Raw genomic sequence first — 27,492 nt, 5'->3', positions numbered from 1 at the left:
TTCTCCCTTTGCTTCTTTTATATCATAAAAAGTTGATGAATCAATAATGTTGATGTCACACAGCTTACGCACCGAAACACCATGGTCCATTTTTTTCAACAGTTCTACTTTATCTTGAATCAATATGGACTGGTGTTTATGTTAGACACCACGACTGACACTCATATGTCTTAGAAGCCATACATTTAAGCAAAATAAGCTAAGAATCTCACAGAATTGAGGTATCACCTCCGACAAGTGCAGTATAAAGAATGGAAATAAGCACACCCTACACACAACTCCATCTGTGGCTGCCCAGTAAACTAGACTGGTGGCCACAGTACTTTCAAGTTCCTTCACGTAATTTTGCCCAGACTAAAGGAGATGCCGAACTATCAGTTGCCAGAAATTCGGTGGTGTACCTGTATTAGGAACAGATTATTGGCAAAGAAACAATTCATACGATGGAAAAACCCAAAGGGAAATATTCAAGAAACGGAGGGAACATGAGCCAATGAATACAAAACTTCCAAATGTTTTTACGGTGGATGACACAGTAATTTCAGTGTAGGAGTAAGGGGAAGGGAGTATGACTATGGAAATCTTTTAAGATTCTTAAGCAAGATATTAGCAGGATATTAAAGGATCTTGATCCACATAAGGCACATGGCCCTGATGAAATCTCACCTTATATACAGTGTGCTGAAACACTCAATACACCACTTGAGTTGCTGGAAGAGAGATCGCTCCTAAGGGAATGGACGAGAACAAATGTAGTAACTATTTCCAAGAATGAAACACGAAAATTGCATTAATCTACAAGCTGAATCTCTTACATCACTGTTTGTAAAAAACTGCTGAAGACGACCACAAAATAAACGAACGAGCCTTCTGAACATATGTTGAATGCAGCACAAGTTCAGAAGGAGGAGGACATGCATAACAAATCAATCTTTTAAACTTCTGTGACAGTGTTCACTCTGGCCTACACAAATGAGATCAGTGAGTGGACTGAGAGTTCTTAGAGTGCCAAAAAGTTTTGACACAAAGCCGTAAAACAGGAGCCACAGGCAGGCAAAAGAGGAGGAACTCCTCAAGTAGATTAAAAATGACCTGGTGAAAACTAACAATGGACACAAGCTAAGAAATCTTTGTTAAATTGGGTAACTGTACTACTTAGAGACCATTAGGGTTCGTGCTTTCAGCCACTATTGCTGCTAGTCTATGTTAGTGACTTGCCAGGATGTGAGGAATCATACATGAATATTTTTGTGGATAATGCTGAAATCAAGAGACGAAAGGTCTACAGCATTGTGAAAACCTAAAAAGAGAATTAGACAGGTTTTGACTGTAGTCATTCACATGGTATATGAAATTCCTCTAAACTTAGTAAAAGGTGATGAAGATGAGAAGGGGTGTAAGAAGGCCAAAGTATGACCATCATGTTACAAGAGACAAACATTACCAACATATGAAAGGGACTTGGGAATCATCATAGTAACCAGCCTAATCCTAGAATATCACATCAAGATGATTGTAAAGCAGGTAAATCATTTTGCATTCAGAACATGGAAATGGAGATATTAGATGAGTATGAGCAGCATATATTTAACACAAACTAGTATAAACTATGCAGCACCAATCTAGTCACTCTTCCTTAGGAAAAACAATATGTTGGAGCAAAGACGGCATCATAATAAAGGATCTGAGCTATACAAATTTCCCTTGGTAGAAGAGAGAAGAAAAAATATTTAAAAACAAAATGCAAATTTGTGAATGGATCTAATGAAGCAAAAATGAAAAGTTTTCAAAATTAAAGATGACAAGTCAAAGAAAGGGTACAACAGGACACAAAATTAAGTTACAAAAGGTGTGAAGTAATTTTATTACAAGTTTAAGAGTGTAAACTCCCTTTGCATATAGAAGAAATATGGAATAAAATACAAAACACAATACAAACACAGATGGAGTGGAACTCATTCCAGGTTTTACAAGAAACAATGAAACAAATCTTAATGAGGAGGCATACTAATACTGTATTTGGTATTTCCCAAAAGAAAAACTGACTAAAAGGGAGCAGATCTGGATAGCTAAACTTACACAGAAAAATCTAAAGCTTCAGAAGCTACAATATAGAGGTAAAATCATAATGAGAAATGCAAGTCCACTAGTTTTGATTATAGAAAGTTCTCCAAAAGGTATGATAAACCAAACTGAATCTTCAATAATAGTTATAAACAAACAATATGGATACAATATACATATTCTATCACACACACACACACACACACACACACACACACTCTCATTATCTAAAAAAAGGCAAAATTGGGTACATTTAAAGATATAACAACCCAACAATGCTGTAAAGATGTGAGGCATGGGCTATGGATGAGGATGTATGGAGGAGGGTGGATGTTTTGGATATGAAATGTTTGAGGACAATATGTGGTGTGAGGTGGTTTGACTGAGTAAGTAATAAAAAGGTCAGAAAGAGACATTGTTATAAGGAGAGTGTGGTTGAAAGGGCTGAAGAGAGTGTGCTGAAATGGTGTGGATGTATGGAAAAAGAAAAAATGAGTGAGGATAGGCTGACAAAGAGGATATATGAGTCAGAAGTGGAGGGGTCAAGGAGAAGGGAGTGACAAAATTTGAGATGGAAAAGTGGAGTGAAAAATATTGTGAGTGTTTGGGGCCTAAACAGGCAAATGAGAGAAAGGAATTCATGGGATAAGGTAAATTGCAGTGATACAGACTGAACCAGGGCATATGAAGCATCTGGGGGAAACTATGGAAAGGTCTATGGGGCCTGGTTGTGGACAGAGGGCTCTTTCAGTGCATTATACATGGCAGCTAGAGAACATATGATCACATCAGCAGGGAAGATACAAAAATGAGATAGAAGACAAAACAGTCAGTTGATATACAAGGAAAAGGAAGAGGAATTGACATTTCTATGTCTTCCATCTCATATACACATATACATACATAAACAATATACATATGCATACACAGACATATACATATATACACATGTGCATATTCATACTTGCTTGTCTTCATCCATTCCTGGCATCACACTGCCCCAAAGGAAACAGCATCACTGCCCCTGCTTCAGCGAGGTAGCGCCAGGAAAACACACAAAAAAGGTCATATTCGTTCACACTCAGTCTCTAGCTGTCATATGCAATGCACCAAAACCATAGCTCCCTATCCACATCCAGCCCCCACAAAACTTTCCATGGTTTACCCCAGATGTTTCACATGCCCTGGTTCAGTCCACTGACAGCACGTCAACCCAAGTATACCACATCGTTCTAATTCACTCTATTCCTTGCGTGCCTCGCACCCTCCTGCATGTTCAGGCCCCAATCACTCAAAATCTTTTTCACTCCATCCTTCCACCTCCAATTCAGTCTCCTGCTTCTTGTTCCCTCTTCCTCTGACACATGTATCCTCTTTGTCAACCTTTCCTCACTCGTTCTCTCCATATGTCCTAACCATTTCAACACACCCTCTTCTGCTCTCTCAACCACACTTTTAATTACCACAAGTCTCTCTTACCTTTTCGTTATTCACTCGATCAAACCACCTCACACCACACATAGTCCTTAAACATTTCATTTCCAACACATCCACTCTCCTCCATTCAATCCAATCTACAGCATATGCCTTACAACCATATAATATTGTTGGAACTACTATTCCTTCAAACATATATATGCATATATATACTATTCCCTCAAAGGCCCAGTCCTCTGTTCTTAACGCTACCTCGCTAATGCGGGAAATGGCAAATAGTATGAAAGAAAGAAAGAATTATGCACTGAAAGAATTAAATTAAATGGGAGGGTATTGATTGAGAGGGTGAAGGCATGTACAGAGCATCAGGTTGGGGAAGAGCAGTGTGGTTTCAGAAGTGGTAGAGGATGTGTGGATCAGGTGTTTGCTTTGAAGAATGTATGTGAGAAATACTTAGAAAAGCAAATGGATTTGTATGTAGCATTTATGGATCTGGAGAAGGCACATGAGAGAGTTGATAGAGATGCTCTGTGGAAGGTATTATGAATATATGGTGTGGGAGGCAAGTTGTTAGAAGCAGTGAAAAGTTTTTATCGAGGATGTAAGGCATGTGTACGTGTAGGAAGAGAGGAAAGTGATTGGTTCTCAGTGAATGTAGGTTTGCGGCAGGGGTGTGTGATGTCTCCATGGTTGTTTAATTTGTTTATGGATGGGGTTGTTAGGGAGGTGAATGCAAGAGTTTTGGAAAGAGGGGCAAGTATGAAGTCTGTTGGGGATGAGAGAGCTTGGGAAGTGAGTCAGTTGTTATTCGCTGATGATACAGCGCTGGTGGCTGATTCATGTGAGAAACTGCAGAAGCTGGTGACTGAGTTTGGTAAAGTGTGTGAAAGAAGAAAGTTAAGAGTAAATGTGAATAAGAGCAAGGTTATTAGGTACAGTAGGGTTGAGGGTCAAGTCAATTGGGAGGTGAGTTTGAATGGAGAAAAACTGGAGGAAGTGAAGTGTTTTAGATATCTGGGAGTGGATCTGGCAGCGGATGGAAACATGGAAGCGGAAGTGGATCATAGGGTGGGGGAGGGGGCGAAAATCCTGGGAGCCTTGAAGAATGTGTGGAAGTCGAGAACATTATCTCGGAAAGCAAAAATGAGTATGTTTGAAGGAATAGTGGTTCCAACAATGTTGTATGGTTGCGAGGCGTGGACTATGGATAGAGTTGTGCGCAGGAGGATGGATGTGCTGGAAATGAGATGTTTGAGGACAATGTGTGGTGTGAGGTGGTTTGATCGAGTAAGTAATGTAAGGGTAAGAGAGATGTGTGGAAATAAAAAGAGCGTGGTTGAGAGAGCAGAAGAGGGTGTTTTGAAATGGTTTGGTCACATGGAGAGAATGAGTGAGGAAAGATTGACCAAGAGGATATATGTGTCGGAGGTGGAGGGAACGAGGAGAAGAGGGAGACCAAATTGGAGGTGGAAAGATGGAGTGAAAAAGATTTTGTGTGATCGGGGCCTGAACATGCAGGAGGGTGAAAGGAGGGCAAGGAATAGAGTGAATTGGAGCGATGTGGTATACCGGGGTTGACGTGCTGTCAGTGGATTGAATCAAGGCATGTGAAGCGTCTGGGGTAAACCATGGAAAGCTGTGTAGGTATGTATATTTGCGTGTGTGGACGTATGTATATACATGTGTATGGGGGTGGGTTGGGCCATTTCTTTCGTCTGTTTCCTTGCGCTACCTCGCAAACGCGGGAGACAGCGACAAAGCAAAAAAAAAAATATATATATATATATATATATATACGTATATATATATATATATATATATATATATATATATATATATATATATATATATATATATATATATATATATATATATATATATATATCATATAGGAGGGTATTGATTGAGAGGGTGAAGGCATGTACAGAGCATCAGATTGGGGAAGAGCAGTGTGGTTTCAGAAGTGGTAGAGGATGTGTGGATCAGTTGTTTGCTTTGAGGAATGTATATGAGAAATACTTAGAAAAGCAAATGGATTTGTATGTAGCATTTATGGATCTGGAGAATGCATATGATAGAGTTGATAGAGATGCTCTGTGGACGTTATTAAGAATATATTGTGTGGGAGGCAAGTTGTTAGAAGCAGTGAAAAGTTTTTATTGAGGATGTACAGAGCATCAGATTGGGGAAGAGCAGTGTGGTTTCAGAAGTGGTAGAGGATGTGTGGATCAGGTGTTTGCTTTGAAGAATGTATGTGAGAAATATTTAGAAAAGAAAATGGATTTGTATGTAGCATTTATGGATCTGGAGAAGGCATATGATAGAGTTGATAGAGATGCTCTGTGGAAGGTATTAAGAATATATGGTGTGGGAGGCAAGTTGTTAGAAGCAGTGAAAAGTTTTTATTGAGGATGAAAGGCATGTGTACGTGTAAGAAGAGAGGAAAGTGATTGGTTCTCAGTGAATGTTGGTTTGCAGCAGGGGTGCGTGATGTCTCCATGGTTGTTTGATTTGTCTATGGATGGGGTTGTTAGGGAGGTGAATGCAAGAGTTTTGGAAAGAGGGGTAAGTACACAGTCTGTTGTGGATGAAAGAGCTTGGGAAGTGAGTCAGTTGTTGTTTGCTGATGATACAGTGCTGGTGGATGATTCGGGTGAGAAACTTCAGAAGCTGGTGACTGAGTTTGGTAAAGTGTGTGAAAGAAGAAAGCTGAGAGTAAATGTGAATAAGAGCAAGTTATAAGGTACAGTAGGGTTGAGGGACAAGTCAATTGGGAGGTAAGTTTGCATGGAGAAAAACTGGAGGAAGTGAAGTGTTTAGATATCTGGGAGTGGATCTGGCAGCGGATGGAACCATGGAAGCGGAAGTGAATCATAGGGTGGGGGAGGGGGCGAAAGTTTTGGGAGCGTTGAAAAATGTGTGGAAGTCGAGAACGTTATCTTGCAAAGCAAAAATGGGTATGTTTGAAGGAATAGTGGTTCCAACAATGTTATACGGTTGCAAGGTGTGGGCTATAGATAGAGTCGTGCAAAGGAGGGTGGATGTGCTGGAAATGAGATGTTTGAGGACAATATCTAGTGTGAGGTGGTTTGATCGAGTAAGTAATGAAAGGGTAAGAGAGATGTGTGGTAATAGAAAGAGTGTAGTTGAGAGAGCAGAATAGGGTGTTTTGAAATGGTTTGGTCACATGGAGAGAATGAGTGAGGAAAGATTGACAAAGAGGATATATTGTGTCCGAGGTGGAGGGAACGAGGAGAAGTGGGAGACCAAATTGGAGGTGGAAAGATGGAGTGAAAAACATTTTGAGTGATAAGGGCTTGAACATGCAGGAGGGTGAAAGGCGTGCAAGGAATATAACGAATTGGAACGATTTGGTATACAGGGGTCGACGTGCTGTCAATGGATTGAACCAGGGCATTTGAAGCGTTTGGGGGTAAACCATGCAAAGTTTTGTGGGGCCTAGATGTGGAAAGGGTACTGCGGTTTCGGTACATTATACATGACAGCTAGAGACTGAGTGTGAACGAATGTGGCCTTTGTTGTCTTTTCCTAGCGCTACCTTGCACACATACGCGGGGGGAGTGGGTTGTCATTTCATGTGTAGCGGGGTGGCGACGGGAATGAATAAGGGCAGACAGTATGAATTATATACATGTGTATATATGTATATGTCTGTGTATATATATATATATATATATATATATATATATATATATATATATATATATATATATATATATATATATACGTTGAGATGTATAGGTATGTATATTTGCGAGTGTGGACGTGTATGTATATACATGTGTATGTGGGTGGGTTGGGCCATTCTTTCGTCTGTTTCCCTGCACTACCTTGCTAATGCGGGAGACAGCGACAAAGTGAAATAAATACATAAATATATTTATTGATTTATTTTGCTTTGTCACTGGCTCCCGCGTTTGTGAGGTAGTGCAAGGAAACAGACGAAAGAAATGGCCCAACCCACCCCCATACACAATGTACACACACACACACGTCCACACACACACAAATATACATACCTATACATCTCAATGTACACATATATATACACACACAGACACATACATATATACCCATGCACACAATTCACACTGTCTGCCCCTATTCATTCCCATCCCCACCTCACCACACATGGAATACCATCACCCTCCCCCCTCATGTGTGCGAGGTAGCACTAGGAAAAGACAAGAAAGGCCCCATTCGTTCACATTCAGTCTCCAGCTGTCACGCAAAAATGCCCGAAACCACAGCTCCCTTTCCACATCCAGGCCCCACACAACTTTCCATGGTTTACCCCAGACACTTCACATGCCCTGATTCAATCCACTGACAGCACGTCAACCCCGGTATACCACATCGATCCAATTCACTCTATTCCTTGCCCTCCTTTCACCCTCCTGCATGTTCAGGCCCCGATCACACAAAATCTTTTTCACTCCATCTTTCCACCTCCAATTTGGTCTCCCGCTTATCCTCGTTCCCTCCACCTCCGACACATATATCCTCTTGGTCAATCTTTCCTCACTCATTCTCTCCATGCACCCAAACCATTTCAAAACACCCTCTTCTGCTCTCTCAACCATGCTCTTTTTATTTCCACACATCTCTCTTACCCTTACATTACTTACTCGATCAAACCACCTCACACCACACATTGTCCTCAAACATCTCATTTCCAGCACATCCACCCTCCTGCGCACAACTCTATCCATAGCCCACGCCTCGCAACCATACAACATTGTTGGAACCACTATTCCTTCAAACATACCCATTTTTGCTTTCCGAGATAATGTTCACCACTTCCACACATTCTTCAAGGCTCCCAGGATTTTCGCCCCCTCCCCCACCCTATGATCCACTTCCGCTTCCATGGTTCCATCCGCTGCCAGATCCACTCCCAGATATCTAAAACACTTTACTTCCTCCAGCTTTTCTCCATTCAAACTTACCTCCCAATTGACTTGACCCTCAACCCTACTGTACCTAATAACCTTGCTCTTATTCACATTTACTCTTAACTTTCTTCTTTCACACACTTTACCAAACTCAGTCACCAGCTTCTGCAGTTTCTCACATGAATCAGCCACCAGCGCTGTATCATCAGCGAACAACAACTGACTCACTTCCCAAGCTCTCTCATCCACAACAGACTTCATACTTGCCTCTTTCCAAAACTCTTGCATTCACCTCCCTAACAACCCCATCCATAAACAAATTAAACAACCATGGAGACATCACACACCCCTGCCGCAAACCTACATTCACTGACAACCAATCACTTTCCTCTCTTCCTACACGTACACATGCCTTACATCCTCGATAAAAACTTTTCACTGCTTCTAACAACTTGCCTCCCACACCATATATTCATAATACCTTCCACAGAGCATCTCTATCAACTCTCTCATGTGCCTTCTCCAGATCCATAAATGCTACATACAAATCCATTTGCTTTTCTAAGTATTTCTCACATACATTCTTCAAAGCAAACACCTGATCCACTACCACTTCTGAAACCACACTGCTCTTCCCCAATCTGATGCTCTGTACATGCCTTCACCCTCTCAATCAATACCCTCCCATATAATTTACCACGAATACTCAACAAACTTATACCTCTGTAATTTGAGCAATCACTCTTATCCCCTTTGCCTTTGTACAATGGCACTATGCATGCATTCCGCCAATCCTCAGGCACCTCACCATGAGTCATACATACATTAAATAACCTTACCAACCAGTCAACAATACAGTCACCCCCTTTCTTAATAAATTCCCTTGTCTTATGCACTTTATTTACCTCCTTCCAGAACATCTTTTTATTCTCCCTAAAATTTAATGATACTCTCTCACCACAACTCTCATTTGCCCTCTTTTTCACCTCTTGCACCTTTCTCTTGACCTCCTGTCTCTTTCTTTTATACATCTCCCACTCAATTGCATTTTTTCCCTGCAAAAATCGTCCAAATGCCTCTCTCTTCTCTTTCACTAATAATCTTACTTCTTCATCCCACCACTCACTACCCTTTCTAATCAACCCACCTCCCACTCTTCTCATGCCACAAGCATCTTTTGCGCAATCCATCACTGATTCCCTAAATACATCCCATTCCTCCCCCACTCCCCTTACTTCCATTGTTCTCACCTTTTTCTATTCTGTACTCAGTCTCTCCTGGTACTTCCTCACACAAGTCTCCTTCCCAAGCTCACTTACTCTCACCATCCTCTTCACCCCAACATTCACTCTTCTTTTCTGAAAACCCATACAAAACTTCACCTTAGTCTCCACAAGATAATGATCAGACATCCCTCCAGTTGCACCTCTCAGCACATTAACATCCAAAAGTCTCTCTTTCGCACACCTGTCAATTAACACGTAATCCAATAGCGCTGTCTGGCCATCTCTCCTACTTACATAAGTATACTTATGTATATCTCGCTTTTTAAACCAGGTATTCCCAATCACCAGTCCTTTTTCAGCACATAAATCTACAAGCTCTTCACCATTTCCATTTACAACACTGAACACCCCATGTATACCAATTATTCCCTCAACTGCCACATTACTCACCTTTGCATTCAAATCACCCATCACTATAACCCGGTCTCATGCATCAAAACCACTAACACACTCATTCAGCTGCTCCCAAAACACTTGCCTCTCATGATCTTTCTTCTCATGCCCAGGTGCATATGCACCAATAATCACCCATCTCTCTCCATCAACTTTCAGTTTTACCCATATCAATCGAAAATTTACTTTCTTACATTCTATCACATACTCCCACAACTCCTGTTTCAGGAGTAGTGCTACTCCTTCCCTTGCTCTTGTCCTCTCACTAACCCCTGACTTTACTCCCAAGACATTCCCAAACCACTCCTCACCTATACCCTTGAGCTTCATTTCACTTAGAGCCAAAACATCCAGGTTCCTTTCCTCAAACATACTACCTATAAATATATATATATATATATATATATATATATATATATATATATATATATATAGTTTGAATGGAGAAAAACTGGAGGAAGTGAAGTGTTTTAGATATCTGGGAGTGGATCTGGCAGCGGATGGAACCATGGAAGCGGAAGTGGATCATAGGGTGGGGGAGGGGGCGAAAATTCTGGGGGCCTTGAAGAATGTGTGGAAGTCGAGAACATTATCTCGGAAAGCAAAAATGGGTATGTTTGAAGGAATAGTGGTTCCAACAATGTTGTATGGTTGCGAGGCGTGGGCTATGGATAGAGTTGTGCGCAGGAGGATGGATGTGCTGGAAATGAGATGTTTGAGGACAATGTGTGGTGTGAGGTGGTTTGATCGAGTGAGTAACGTAAGGGTAAGAGAGATGTGTGGAAATAAAAAGAGCGTGGTTGAGAGAGCAGAAGAGGGTGTTTTGAAGTGGTTTGGGCACATGGAGAGAATGAGTGAGGAAAGATTGACCAAGAGGATATATGTGTCGGAGGTGGAGGGAACGAGGAGAAGAGGGAGACCAAATTGGAGGTGGAAAGATGGAGTGAAAAAGATTTTGTGTGATCGGGGCCTGAACATGCAGGAGGGTGAAAGGAGGGCAAGGAATAGAGTGAATTGGAGCGATGTGGTATACCGGGGTTGACGTGCTATCAGTGGATTGAATCAAGGCATGTGAAGCGTCTGGGGAAAACCATGGAAAGCTGTGTAGGTATGTATATTTGCGTGTGTGGACGTATGTATATACATGTGTATGGGGGGGGGGGTTGGGCCATTTCTTTCGTCTGTTTCCTTGCGCTACCTCGCAAACGCGGGAGACAGCGACAAAGTATTAAAAAAAAAAAAAAAATATATATATATATATATATATATATATATATATATATATATATATATATATATATATATATATATATATATATATATATATATATTTATTTTATATTATCCTCGGGAAAGGGGCAAAAGAATACTTCCCATGCATTCTCCGTGTGTTGTAGAAGGCGACTAAAGGGGACGGGAGCAGAGGGCAAGAAACCCTCCCCTCCTTGTATTTTAACTTTCTAAAAGGGGAAAAAGAAGGAGTCAAATGGGGAGTGCTCATCCTCCTCGGAGGCTCAGATTGGGGTGTCTAAATGTGTGTGGATGTAACCAAGATGAGAAAAAAGGATGTATGTATGGCTCATGGTGAAGTGCCTGAGGATTGGCGGAATGCATGCATAGTGCCATTGTCCAAAGGCAAAGGGGATAAAGGTGAGTGTTCAAATTACAGAGGTATAAGTTTGTCGAGTATTCCTGGGAAATTGTATGGGAGGGTAATGATTGAGAGGGTGAAGGCATGTACAGAGCATCAGACTGGGGAGGACCAGTGTGGTTTCAGATGTGGTAGAGGATGTGTGGATCAGGTGTTTGCTTTGAAGCATGTATGTGAGAAATACTTAGAAAAACAAATGGATGTAGCATTTATGGATCTGGAGAAGGCATATGATAGAGTTGATAGAGATGCTCTGTGGAAGGTATTAAGAGTATATAGTGTGGGAGGCAAGTTGTTTGAAGCAGTGAAAAGTTTTAATCAAGGATGTAATGCATGGGTACGAATAGGAAGAGAGGAAAGTGATTGGTTCTCAGTGAATGTCAGTTTGCAGCAGGGGTGCGTGATGTCTCCATGGTTGATTAATTTGTTTATGGATGGGGTTGTTAGGGAGGTGAATGCAAGAGTTTTGGAGAGAGGGACAAGTATGCTGAGGACTTGGGAAAAGAGTCAGTTTTTGTTTGCTGATGATACAGCACTGGTGGCTGATTTGGGTGAGAAAGTGCAGAAGCTGTTGACTGAGTTTGGTAAAGTGTGTGAAAGAAAAAAGCTGAGAGTAAATGTTAATAAGAGCAAGGTTTTTAGGTGCAGTAGGGTTGAGGGACAAGTCAATTGGGAGGTAAGTTTGAATGGAGAAAAACTGGAGGACGTGAAGTGTTTTAGATATCTGGGAGTGGATTTGGCAGCAGATGGAACCATGGAAGCAGAAGTGAGTCACAGGGTGGGGGAGGGGGTGAAGGTTCTGAGGGCATTGAAGAATGTGTGGAAGGCAAGAACGTTATCTTGGAGAGCAAAAATGGGTATGTTTGAAGAAATAGTGGTTCCAACAACATTATATGATTGCAAGGCATGGGCTATGGATAGGGTTGAGCGGTGGAGGGTGGATGTGATGGAAATGAAATGTTTGAGGACAACATGTGGTGTGACATGGTTTGATTAAGTAATGAAAGGGTAAGAGAGATGTGTGGTAATAAAAACAGTGCGGTTGAGAAAGCAGAAGAGGGTGTATTGAAATGGTTTGGTCACATGGAGAGAATGAGTGAGGGAAGGCTGACAAAAAGGATATATATCTGTCAGAGGTGGAGGGAACGAGGAGAAGTGGGAGACCAAATCAAAGGTGGAAAGATGGAGTGAAAAAGATTTTGAGCAATCACGGCCTGAACATACAGGAGGGTGAAAGGCGTGCAAGGAATAGAGTGAACTGGAACGATGTGGTATACTGGGGTCAACGTGCTGTCAATGGATTGAAACAGGGCATGTGAATTGTTTAGGTAAACCATGGAAAGTTTTTTGGGGCCTGGATGTGGAAAGGGAGCTGTGGTTTCAGTGCATTACACATGACAGCTAGAGACTGAGAGTGAACAAACAAGACCTTTGTTGGCTTTTCCTAGCACTACCTCACACGCATGCAGGGGGAGGAGGGGTGTTTCTCTGTGTGTGGCAGGGTGGCAATGGGAATGGATTAAGGCAGCAAGTATGAATATGTACATGTGTATATATGTATATGTCTATGTATGTATATGTATAAACAAATTAAACAACCATGGAGACATCACACACCCCTGCCGCAAACCTACATTCACTGAGAACCAATCACTTTCCTCTCTTCCTACACGTACACATGCCTTACATCCTCGATAAAAACTTTTCACTGCTTCTAACAACTTGCCTCCCACACCATATATTCTTAATACCTTCCACAGAGCATCTCTATCAACTCTATCATATGCCTTCTCCAGATCCATAAATGCTACATACAAATCCATTTGCTTTTCTAAGTATTTCTCACATACATTCTTCAAAGCAAACACCTGATCCACACATCCTCTACCACTTCTGAAACCGTTGTAAAGGAGGTAAATGCAAGAGTCCTGGAAAGAGGGGCAAGTATGAAGTCTGTTGGGGATGAGAGAGCTTGGGAAGTGAGTCAATTGTTGTTCGCTGATGATACAGCGCTGGTGGCTGATTCATGTGAGAAACTGCAGAAGCTGGTGACTGAGTTTGGTAAAGTGTGTGGAAGAAGAAAGTTGAGAGTAAATGTGAATATGAGCAAGGTTATTAGGTACAGTAGGGGTGAGGGTCAAGTCAATTGGGAGGTGAGTTTGAATGGAGAAAAACTGGAGGAAGTGAAGTGTTTTAGATATCTGGGAGTGGATCTGTCAGCGGATGGAACCATGGAAGCGGAAGTGGATCATAGGGTGGGGGAGGGGGCGAAAATTTTGGGAGCCTTGAAAAATGTGTGGAAGTCGAGAACATTATCTCGGAAAGCAAAAATGGGTATGTTTGAGGGAATAGTGGTTCCAACAATGCTGTATGGTTGCGAGGCGTGGGCTATGGATAGAGATGTGCGCAGGAGGATGGATGTGCTGGAAATGAGATGTTTGAGGACAATGTGTGGTGTGAGGTGGTTTGATCGAGTAAGTAACGTAAGGGTAAGAGAGATGTGTGGAAATAAAAAGAGCGTGGTTGAGAGAGCAGAAGAGGGTGTTTTGAAATGGTTTGGGCACATGGAGAGAATGAGTGAGGAGAGATTGACCAAGAGGATATATGTGTCGGAGGTGGAGGGAACGAGGAGAAGAGGGAGACCAAATTGGAGGTGGAAAGATGGAGTGAAAAAGATTTTGTGTGATCGGGGCCTGAACATGCAGGAGGGTGAAAGGAGGGCAAGAAATAGAGTGAATTGGAGTCATGTGGTATACAGGGGTTGACGTGCTGTCAGTGGATTGAAGCAAGGCATGTGAAGCGTCTGGGGTAAACCATGGAAAGCTGTGTAGGTATGTATATTTGCGTGTGTGGACGTGTGTATGTACATGTGTATGGGGGGGGGGGTTGGGCCATTTCTTTCGTCTGTTTCCTTGCGCTACCTCGCAAACGCGGGAGACAGCGACAAAGTATAAAAAAAAAAAAAAAAAAAAAAAAAATGTATATGTATGTATACGTTGAAATTTCTACAGTTATTTCCTTTGTATTCATTAAATGTCATATCAATACAACACTCACAAAATAGACACAGGCTGCAGGAGAAACAAAAATTAAGGAAAATGTTAAAAGTGATAAACAGTAAACTACAAAAATAAATGTTAAAGAATCAACTGAACTTAGCAACATATAGACTTGACTGGCCATGGGTTTTCAATGAAGCTTTGGCAATTCCTGTTCAACCTATTTATGTGTGGAACCCCCATTCCTTCCCTTCTCAAGCAGAATGAATTTTGGTGCTAAAAAGTAAGCCATGCTAAATGAAATCCAAGCAAACTGAGGAGGGTGTTAATAATCAAATTGCCTTCACTCCAATATCAACTAATGACTGATGTTATGAGATATCCCGTTAAGTTTAATGAAAATATGACATTATCATGCACAGTCAGGGAACACAAACAAAATTTTAAGACATTTATATATGGATGGAAAGATGAATACATTATTAGGAACTATCCTCACACATCCATTAGATTTTATTCATTATGTGGATGATTCATTTGTACTTTCTGACCTGTACAACTAGCTATCAGAGGAGTTACACAAGAAAGATGCCCACATGAAAAATTTGTGTAATATCAATACATGCATTTCCTTTTTGAGTTAGAAGGATGAACCCTTAAACTGTTTGAGATTCCTGATGCTGATATCTTATAAGGTCATTTTAAAGTGCAGTGCATGGTTTATTACTGCATTTTCATATTAATGCTATATTCTTCTCATCTATTATCTTTTACAGCTCCTTATTCAACATGGACAAAGGTATGTCCCAAATGAGTAAGTCAGTTAAAAAAAAAAGTTATAAAATGAGTTCATCCAAAAGAAAGAAAAATACAAAGATGCAAAGGTACACAACAAAGACCTTATTTCATAAGTGGAAAGGTTCTAAGGAGATGGAAAGACAAAAGGAAGAGTTCCTCTGCTTCACTATACGAGGAGAGAAGGAAAATCATTACAGCCAAATCTAATGCAACTCATTACACCACTGAAATAAGGACAGAAGAAGCTACCTTAAAACCTGTGTCCAAGTCTTAAGGGATGAAAATAACAAAAAGGTTATGGGAGCAGTTGTCAAAATAACACTTATCAAATTCATTATTATTTCATTAGCACATATGCTATGTAAATATAAAAGGTACATTTTGTATAATGATTGTCAAATATGCAGAAAACAGGCATTTATTACATTAATATAATTTTTCAATTAACAAAAATACTTTGGCTGACAGAGAAATTATCTCAATCAGTTAGTCTCAGTAAGGAAAGCCTAACAGTAATTATGGTATGATAAAGGCCATCTCTGATTTTACATGAAAGAAACCTTAGGCAATGAAATGCACACCATGTATTCTCCATCAGAAAATGATAATAAAAATGAAGCTACGTTTGATGAAAAATAGAAAGTATTTATGACAAAACAGAGGCTATATAAAACAAATATGGTGCGGTAGGAACTATATGGTATGAAACAGTAACTACCTGCATCCAAAACAGACACATTAATGTTGACAAAGCAACCTAAGATCAGAAAGTAATTATAACTCTAATAAAACAAAAATTACAAATAAGTTACCAGAGTTGAGAGAAAGAAGAGGAATCAGAATATCAAGAGTGCAGTATTTTTAGAGCAAGTATGAGGGCTGAGCAGCTTTTGCAACTTGCAGAGGTGCAGATATGAAGGAGACTGCTGGAAAGTGGGAGGTTCTTCGGTGACCTAACTGGTGAACATGAACATAAGTTATAAGGAGCTGGTGTACTGAGTAAACATCAGAAGAATATGGTATATGGAATATCAGATATACATCTACAGAAAATAAAGAGGGAGGAAGTATCAGATGCATATCGCTAGAAGATAATGGAAAATGGAATGTTAGATATACATTAGTAGAAGATAAAGAAAAAAGGAGTATCAGATTCATATCACTATAAGATAATACAAGATAAGTGTCAGATACCATCAGCTGAAGATGATGGAAGGTGAAGTAGTAGATACACATCAGCAGGAGGTAGTGGAAGATGGCATATTGGATACATATTAGCATAAGAAAATGAAAGGTGGCATAATGGATGCACATTAGTGGGCAACAGAAGGGAGACAGAACATTAGGTACACATCAGTATAACACAGCAAAAGATGGTTTAATATATACAGTGCAAAGTGGTGGACAAAAGAGAGGTGGTATATTTGATATATATCAACGGAAGCCTTTGGGGGATAGCTTAGTTGATACACATCAACAGAAAATAGCAGGAACTGGCAGTGTGGATACATATTAGCAGGTGAGTGTGAGATGGAATACTGTATTTACTGAAAATCAGAATTAGCTGGTGCATGTGTGTGTGTGTGTGTGTGTGTGTGTGTGTGTGTGTGTGTGTGTGTGTGTGCGTGCGTGTGGTAGGGGGGGATACTGAATACACATCACCAGAAGATGACAAAATCTGCACATGTTCACATAACAATAGTGGATTCCTTAGAAACAGAAACTATCAATAATAAATAGCAATAAAAATCAAAAAGTAAATGTAAAAAGACATCAATTTGCAGAGCAAAAACTTGAAGTGCCACAATGGAAAATACACATCGCACATGCAAAAATATCATAAACAAAAAAGGAAATAAAAAGTTAGAGTAAAGATTTAAGAGGAAAAGTAGACACTAAATATGTCACAAAAGAAAATATACATGAAGTTTAAGAAAATATAAAGGGTGCAGGTGTGTATATCAGTCAAACAATGTGAAGCAAACTTAACTAACCTTCAACTGCTTCTGCACAACCTTCATAGGACCTAATCTTAAATAGCCATCTGTCTGCAATAAAATGAATATCATAAATTACATAAGGGAAAAGGGGATAAGAGTGAGTGCTCAAATTACAGAGGTATAAGTTTGTTGAGTATTCCTGGTAAATTATATGGAAGGGTATTGATTGAGAGGGTGAAGGCATGTACACAGCATCAGATTGGGGAAGAGCAGTGTGGTTTCAGAAGTGGTAGAGGATGTGTGGATCAGGTGTTTGCTTTGAAGAATGTATGTGAGAAATACTTAGAAAAGCAAATGGATTTGTATGTAGCATTTATGGATCTGGAGAAGGCATATGATAGAGATGATAGAGATGCTCTGTGGAAGGTATTAAGAATATATGGTGTGGGAGGCAAGTTGTTAGAAGCAGTGAAAAGTTTTTATCGAGGATGTAAGGCGTGTGTACGTGTGGGAAGAGAGGAAAGTGATTGGTTCTCAGTGAATGTAGGTTTGCGGCAGGGGTGTGTGATATCTCCATGGTTGTTTAATTTGTTTATGGATGGGGTTGTTAGGGAGGTGAATGCAAGAGTTTTGGAAAGAGGGGCAAGTATGAAGTCTGTTGTGGATGAGAGAGCTTGGGAAGTGAGTTAGTTGTTGTTCGCTGATGATACAGCGCTGGTGGCTGATTCATGTGAGAAACTGCAGAAGCTGGTGACTGAGTTTGGTAAAGTGTGTGAAAGAAGAAAACTGAGAGTAAATGTGAATAAGAGCAAGGTTATTAGGTATGGTAGGGTTGAGGGACAAGTGAATTGGGAGGTAAGTTTGAATGGAGCAAAAGTGGAGGAAGTGAAGTGATTTAGATATCTGGGAGTGGATTTGGCAGTGGATGGAACCATGTAAGCGGAAGTGAATCAGTGGGTGGGGGAGGGGGCGAAAATCCTGGGAGCCTTGAAGAATGTGTGGAAGTCGAGAACATTATCTCGGAAAGCAAAAATGGGTATGTTTGAAGGAATAGTGGTTCCAACAATGTTGTATGGTTGCGAGGCATGGGCTATGGATAGAGTTGTGCGCAGGAGGGTGGATGTGCTGGAAATGAGATGTTTGAGGACAATGTGTGGTGTGAGGTGGTTTGATCGAGTAAGTAATGTAAGGGTAAGAGAGATGTGTGGAAATAAAAGAGCGTGGTTGAGAGAGCAGAAGAGGGTGTTTTGAAATGGTTTGGGCACATGGAGAGAATGAGTGAGGAAAGATTGACCAAGAGGATATATGTGTCGGAGGTGGAGGGAACGAGGAGAAGTGGGAGACCAAATTGGAGGTGGAAAGATGGAGTGAAAAAGATTTTGAGTGATTGGGGCCTGAACATGCAGGAGGGTGAAAGGCGGGCAAGGAATAGAGTGAATTGGATCAATGTGGTATACCGGGGTTGACGTGCTGTCAGTGGATTGAATCAGGGCATGTGAAGCATCTGGGGTAAACCATGGAATGTTGTGTGGGGCCTGGATGTGGAAAGGGAGCTGTGGTTTCGGGCATTATTGCATGACAGCTAGAGACTGAGTGTGAACGAATGGGTCCTTTGTTGTCTTTTCCTAGCGCTACCTCGCACACATGAGGGGGGAGGGGGATGGTATTCCCTGTGTGGCGAGGTGGCGATGGGAATGAATAAAGGCAGACAGTGTGAATTGTGTGCATGGGTATATATGTATGTGTCTGTGTGTGTATATATATCTGTACAGTGAGATGTATAGGTATGTATATTTGTGTGTGTGGATGTGTATGTATATACATGTGTATGGGGGTGGGTTGGGCCATTTCTTTCGTCTGTTTCCTTGCGCTACCTCGCAAACGCGGGAGACCGACAAAGCAAAATAAATATACAATAAATAAATTACATAAACTTTCCAATTAAGGAATGAATTCCCCAAACATACAGTCTAATCTCAAATAACTTGGTCAAATTAACAATGTACAAAAATACATTCTAATACAGAAAACAAAAGTACAAAATAGAATTCTAAGAATATAATCAAAACCGTAATAAAATAATTTACACATTTTATCAAAACTGATGAAATTTACAATCAATCTATCAAAGCTATAATAATAATAATACCTTTTAGCTATCTACTATCTGCTTATCTTAACTATAACAACTGCACCTAGATAAACAATGTAGACATAACTGAAAAATTATCAACACTGTCAACTGAAATCGATGTTCAACCTATGTGAATAACATAAGTATATGTGTGTACATATGAGCTGTCTAGTGTACATGTGGCTGACTGTAGTGTGTGGACAACTGACCTGTGTGATTTGTGGATGACTGACCTTTGTGATGTGTGGATGACTAACCTTTGTGATGTGTGGATGACTGACCTCTAGGATGTGTGGATGACTGACCTATGTGATGCATGGATGACTGACTTGTATGGTGTGCGAACCATTGAACTGGTACTTGGATGACTCACTGGTGTGGCGTCTGGATGATTACAACTAAGATGTGTGGTATGTGGATGACTAACATGTACAATGCATGGATGTCTGACGTTAAAGATAACTGAGGTGTGAATGACATATCTAAATAGTGCCAAAGAATGTGAGTAAATGAAACATGAGATATCCAGTGACTGACCTGTGTGAAGTTTGTATGAGTGAACTATGTAGCCTGAGATGAATGACATAAGAAGTGTGATGTATCTCCTGTGTGGTATGACATGATTAATCTTGGGAGTGTGTCAGGACTGACCCCTACATAAAACTGATATTAATGACATATCTACAAGGTGTATGGTGTGTGACTAACTTACTGTGTTGGATGTGGATGACTGACCTGAAATGTGTAATACCTGACCAGGGTGGTGTTTGGATGTACCTGTGAGGGATGTGGAAAACTGACCTGTGTGGTACATGGATGACTGATGCTTGGTGTGTAGACAATTGACTTATGAGGTGTGTTACAAGTGAGATGTAGGAAGTGTGATAACTGAACTTTATGGTGTCTGATGAGTGACCTGTATGGTGTGGATGAGTGACCTGCGTGGTGTGTGGATGAATGACTGGCATGGTGTGAAGACTGGTTAGTGTAGTTTGTAATGACTGAGCTGTACTATATTCAAATGATTATGTTACGCTAGGATGGCTTACATCCAATATGTGGAGAACAGTAGTGACCCGTGTGAGCAAATGACCTTCATGGTGACCTTTGTGAGCCCCTGACCTGTCAGGTGTATCGGCAACTGATCTTTGAATAGCATGGATTACTGAATGTGTGGCTCTAATATGGAGAAGTAATCTCTGTTGGACTTGAATTGTGCACCTGTAGTGAGTCTAAGAAACTGACCAGTGGAGGGTGTACAGTGGTGAGCCCTTGTGGATATGACCAGTGGAAGTTATACAGTGGTGACCCTAGTAGTCATGACCAGTGGAGGGTGCACAATGGTGACCCCCTAGTGGTAGTGACCACTGGAGGATGTACAGAGGTGAGCCCCAGTGGTCATAGCCAGTGGAGGGTGCACAGTGGTGATCCCTTGTGGTACTGACCGTGAAGAGTGTACAGAGGTGGGGCCCAGTGGTCATAACCAGTAGAGGGTGTACAGTGGTGACCCACAGTGGTCATGACCAGTGGAGGGTGTACAGTGGTGATCCCCAGTAGTCATGACCAAAAGAGGATATACATTGGTGATCCCTAATGGTCATGACCAGTGGAAGATGTACTGTGATGATCCCCAGTGTTCATGACGGTGGACGGTGTACAGAGGTGAGCCCCAGTGGTCATAACCCGTGGAGGTTGCTCAGTGGTGACTCCAAGTGGTAGTGACCAGTGGAGGGTGCACATTGGTGACCCCCAGTGGTCATGAACAGTTAAGGGTGCACAATGGTGACCGCTAATGATAATGACCAGTGGAGGGGGTACAATGGTGACCCACAGTGGTCATGACCAGTGGAGGGTGTACAGTGGTGATCCCCAGTGGGCATGACTTGTGGAGGGTGATCCTCAATGGTGATTCCCAGTGGACATGACCAGTGTAGGGTGAACGATGGTGATCCCCAGTGGTCATGACCAGTGGAGGGTGTACAATGAAGACCCCCAGTGGTCATGACCAGTGGAGGGTGTACAGTGTAGACCCCCAGTTGTCATAACCAGTGGAGGGTGATCCTCAGTGGTGATGGAGTACTCACCTGTGTCGGGTGGGGTCGGTCCCAGGCGTAGGGGTAACTGGAGCGGGAGTGGCCATGTTGGTTCACCCCAGACGGACCTGTGGAGGACGTCATCATCACTACATCAGTCAATAATAACTACCTTACAGCTGACACAAAAGACCTTACAGCTGACACAAAAGACCTTACAGCTGACACAAAAGACCTTACAGCTGACACAAAAGACCTTACTGCTGACACAAAAGACCTTACAGCTGACACAAAAGACCTTACTGCTGAAACAAATGACCTTACTGCTGACACAAAAGACCTTACTGCTGACACAAAAGACCTTACAGCTGACACAAAAGACCTTACTGCTGACACAAAAGACCTTACTGCTGACACAAAAGACCTTACTGCTGACACAAAAGACCTTACTGCTGCAACAGAAAAACAGATTTAAAGACTCTTGAACCTGCAGTGTATCGTACATCTAAAAGTATGACCAAGTGTGTCTTTCCCAGATGTTCATACAATAGGTCCAAGGATCATAAACCATACAGTAAGTCGATCATAAACCATACAGTAAGTCGATCATACACCATACAGCAAGTCCAAGATCATACACCATACAGTAAGTCCAAAAATTATACACCAGTCCAGCTGATTTGCCCACGTTCACTAACAGTCCTTTACCGACTAACAAAATGTCAAATGTGTTGGTTTGTAAGGTACCAGAGGCCCGGGGAACTGCAGGGGAACGGTGGAACTGAGAGGTGGACTGTGGAAGATGAGGACTACCACATAACCACACAACTACAGCACAAGTGGAGGGCTACTGAGGAAGTGAAGGCTACTGGATGATCAGAGGTCAGGGCTACTGGATGATCAGAGGTCAGAGGTCAGGGGCTACTGGAGATGGAAATTCCTAGTTGCTTTATCTCTTCCTCCAGCTCACAGTCAACCACTTCTGCTTCAGTGACATTCGTACCTTAAGTGACCTGGCATGAGACCTGGAACAGCCCTTCTCCCTTCCTTCTGCATTCAGCTTTTATATCCGGAAGAAATCATAACCTAACTATCACTCGCGTCGTAAAACCTCCCTTAGTTCATAGTGTAATAACGTCTCCTTTTCTTTCACTGATATGTTTTTTGGTCTTTAGTTGCAAACATCTCTAACAGTTTCTGCTCTATTGCCATGACTGACTCTTAGTAATACTCCTATGTCATCCCATACTGTTCCTCTGCCCTTCATTTCATGTGGTAGTCTCCAACCACCACTTCTCGTCCTGGACACCAGCACGACCATGGACCTCAGAACAGGAACGGTTGAACCATGATAGACTGGAAGAAGAGGTCGTCTTGGAGGAAGAGGGGATAAATGCTTCCATTTCTGCAACAATAACCTCTACTGTACGTCTGGTGGAGCCAGAAGCATCATCACGTAAGAGACAGTAGTTTACCCAAGGAAAGCCAGAAAAAAATTATCATAAATTACTCCAGTCAGCTTTGTTGAGGAGGCAATATTTACGTTTAGAAGGAGCTGCTGTGGGGCGGGGGGGGGGAGGTGCCGTTAAAATAGACACGTTTATGAGTGTGTGTCAGATGAACCACTTGGGGGCGAGACTGTGGACTTACTGCGCGAAATAATTAGAGGTGAAAAAAAGATCCAGAATATAAGGAGGGTGGTCAGAGCGGTCAGGAATGTGGGTAGGGTGGGTGATAATTTGCTCTAGATAGCTGAGAATAGAGAACACGAGGGCTTCAATCCCCCCACCATCCGTGTGGGAGGAAGTCAACCATTCCCTATGGTGAACGTTGAAATCACCGAGGTAGAGGATCTCTGCTTGCGGGTGAAGTCACGCCATGGGAGGATATAATACAGTCGAAGAAAGATATAAAATTTGTACACTTAGGAAGAACAGTTGGCGAAACAAAGGAAAAGTGTGGTAGTTGGGAGAGAAACCTTGAGCCAGATAACATCAAAGCTTGAAGCCTCGAGGTGTGCAACATGGAGACACTGTAATGCTGTGTATCTGATCCTAAACTACACTGTGAAGTTGTACCTCAACCCGTGACACACCGAAATGCTGTATGTGACACTGGGACACACTGTAATTTTGTGTATGACCCCGAGACACACTGTATGTCTGTGTGTATGACCTTGGAACATACTGTAATACTGTATATGACCCTGGGACACACTGTAATATTGTACATGACCCTGGGACACACGGCAATATTGTATATGACTCTGGGACACACTGTAATACTGTATATGACCCTGGGACACTATAATTATGTATGTGATCCCGGGACATATTGTATTATAGTATATGGTCCCGGGACACACTGTATCAGTGTACTTGATCCCTGGAACATAATGTATTACAGTACCTGACTACCCACGACACACTGTAATGCTGTAACTGACTCTTGTCCATACTGTAATTCTGTATCTGACTCCGGAACACACTGTAACAATGTCCTTGATCCTGGGACAAGGTCAGCCTCGTGTTGGTCAGTATCTGGATTGACCTTGTGTCATAACTTACCTTCTTCCCGTCTTTGTGTGCCACCAAACTGTTACAGTCTGTCACCTGCACACATGTTATACTTACTCCAGGTTCCCGTGTGTCTCCTGCAGCAGGTGAGGAACATCCTAACCCTCCGTCAGCACCACCACTCACACGGTCCCCTGCGACAGGATAACTGATGTTTCCCTTGTTCTATGGAGGCCAGCTTTACCAGCTACTAACTGGAGGCCAGCTTTACCAGCCACTAACTGGTGGCCAGCTTTACCAGCCACTAACTGGTGGCCAGCTTTACCAGCCACTAACTGGTGGCCAGCTTTACCAGCCACTAACTGGTGGCCAGCTTTACCAGCCACTAACTGGTGGCCAGCTTTACCAGCCACTAACTGGTGGCCAGCTTTAGCAGCCACCAACTGGTGGCCAGCTTTACCAGCCACTAACTGGAGGCCAGCTTTACCAGCCACTAACTGGAGGCCAGCTTTAGCAGCCACCAACTGGTGGCCACATCGAGCCCATTCGTCCCCCGTCCAGACTGCCGCAGGAGGAGCCCCACCCCAGCCACCGTGCACACCTGCTGGTCACATAACCTCCAGCCCCACCTACTGCTACCGTGGGGCTGGTGTGTCATCATCACCTTGCGCCTCGTCTTTACCTCACGACATTATACATACCAGTTGAGTTCTGTATTTTCATCGCTGTTGTTGTTGTTGTTGTTGTTGTTGTTAGTCAGTGGTACGAATATCCTTGATGTTAGTGGGAAGAATATCCTCCATGTTATTGTTGTTGTTAGTCAGTGGGAAGGATATGTGTGTGAAGGACAACACTGGGAAGTACGTAAAAGAAAAGGACGAGCGAAAGAATTTGAAAAGATTCCAAAATGGAAATCCTTGGTCAGGTATACAGCAGCTGTGGGGTCGACCTAGCGGGGAAATGACAGGGTGATTGTTATTTCCCGGCTGCATTTAATTCATGAAGCAGTTTATTATCATTATTATCTTTACTATAATGATCTATGTGCGCCACTAAACCATCGTACAACCATCAACTCCAGGTAGAAGTAACCAGTTTACCCCTGCCTTACACTTCAGTAACCTCTACTCAAAGATTCACTCTATCCACACAACTATAACCATGACCACACATACTGACATAAGCCGGCAACCACTAAACAATCCATCTCCCAACTCAGTCTTAAACCCACACCCACCATACACACCCATCACACACCACACTGCCCACACCCACCATACACACCCATCACACACCACACTGCCCACACCCACCATACACACCCATCACACACCACACTGCCCACACCCACCATACACACCCATCACACACCACACTGCCCACACCCACCATACACACCCATCACACACCACACTGCCCACACCCACCATACACACCCATCACACACCACACTGCCCACACCCACCATACACACCCATCACACACCACACTGCCCACACCCACCATACACACCCATCACACACCACACTGCCCACACCCACCATACACACCCATCACACACCACACTGCCCACACCCACCATACACACCCATCACACACCACACTGCCCACACCCACCATACACACCCATCACACACAACACTGCCCACACCCACCATACACACCCATCACACACCACACTGCCCACACCCACCATACACACCCATCACACACCACACTGCCCACACCCACCAGACATACACCCATCACACACCACACTGCCCACACCCACCATACACACCCATCACACACCACACTGCCCACACCCACCATACACACCCATCACACACCACACTGCCCACACCCACCAGACATACACCCATCACACACCACACTGCCCACACCCACCATACACACCCATCACACACCACACTGCCCACACCCACCAGACATACACCCATCACACACCACACTGTCCACACCCACCATACACACCCATCACACACAACACTGCCCACACCCACCAGACACACCCATCACACACCACACTGCCCACACCCACCATACACACCCATCACACACCACACTGCCCACACCCACCATACACACCCATCACACACCACACTGCCCACACCCACCAGACACACCCATCACACACCACACTGCCCACACCCACCATACACACCCATCACACACCACACTGCCCACACCCACCATACACACCCATCACACACCACACTGCCCACACCCACCATACACACCCATCACACACCACACTGCCCACACCCACCATACACACCCATCACACACCACACTGCCCACACCCACCATACACACCCATCACACACCACACTGCCCACACCCACCAGACATACACCCATCACACACCACACTGCCCACACCCACCATACACACCCATCACACACCACACTGCCCACACCCACCAGACATACACCCATCACACACCACACTGCCCACACCCACCATACACACCCATCACACACCACACTGCCCACACCCACCATACACACCCATCACACACCACACTGCCCACACCCACCAGACATACACCCATCACACACCACACTGCCCACACCCACCATACACACCCATCACACACCACACTGCCCACACCCACCATACACACCCATCACACACCACACTGCCCACACCCACCAGACATACACCCATCACACACCACACTGCCCACACCCACCATACACACCCATCACACACCACACTGCCCACACCCACCATACACACCCATCACACACCACACTGCCCACACCCACCAGACATACACCCATCACACACCACACTGCCCACACCCACCAGATACACCCATCACACACCACACTGCCCACACCCACCATACACACCCATCACACACCACACTGCCCACACCCACCATACACACCCATCACACACCACACTGCCCACACCCACCAGACACACCCATCACACACCACACTGCCCACACCCACCAGACATACACCCATCACACACCACACTGCCCACATCCACCAGATACACCCATCACACACCACACTGCCCACACCCACCATACACACCCATCAGACACCAAACTGCCCACACCCACCATACACACCCATCAGACACCACACTGCCCACACCCACCATACACACCCATCACACACCACACTGCCCACACCCACCATACACACCCATCACACACCACACTGCCCACACCCACCATACACACCCATCACACACCACACTGCCCACACCCACCATACACACCCATCACACACCACACTGCCCACACCCACCAGACATACACCCATCACACACCACACTGCCCACACCCACCATACACACCCATCAC

The 27,492-nt window shown here is 43.1% G+C and overlaps 1 protein-coding gene across 1 annotated transcript in view; it reads right to left on the bottom strand.

Moving 5' to 3' along the window:
• Pde8 (phosphodiesterase 8) overlaps positions 1 to 27,492 on the bottom strand; it is a 302,345-nt gene that overhangs the window by 172,543 nt on the left and 102,310 nt on the right. Inside the window, exons 5-6 of the mRNA XM_071663763.1 lie at positions 21,703 to 21,779; positions 17,539 to 17,592 (exon numbers count right to left, since the gene is read on the bottom strand). Coding sequence (XP_071519864.1) covers positions 17,539 to 17,592; positions 21,703 to 21,779 — 131 coding nt within the window. The remainder of the gene's footprint in view (positions 1 to 17,538; positions 17,593 to 21,702; positions 21,780 to 27,492) is intronic.

The sequence above is a fragment of the Panulirus ornatus genome, chromosome 7, assembly GCF_036320965.1.
Source record: "Panulirus ornatus isolate Po-2019 chromosome 7, ASM3632096v1, whole genome shotgun sequence".
NCBI classification, from domain to species: Eukaryota; Metazoa; Arthropoda; class Malacostraca; order Decapoda; family Palinuridae; genus Panulirus; species Panulirus ornatus.
The sequence above is the reverse complement of the archived record's forward strand: the minus strand, read 5'-3'. Positions and strand labels throughout refer to the sequence as shown.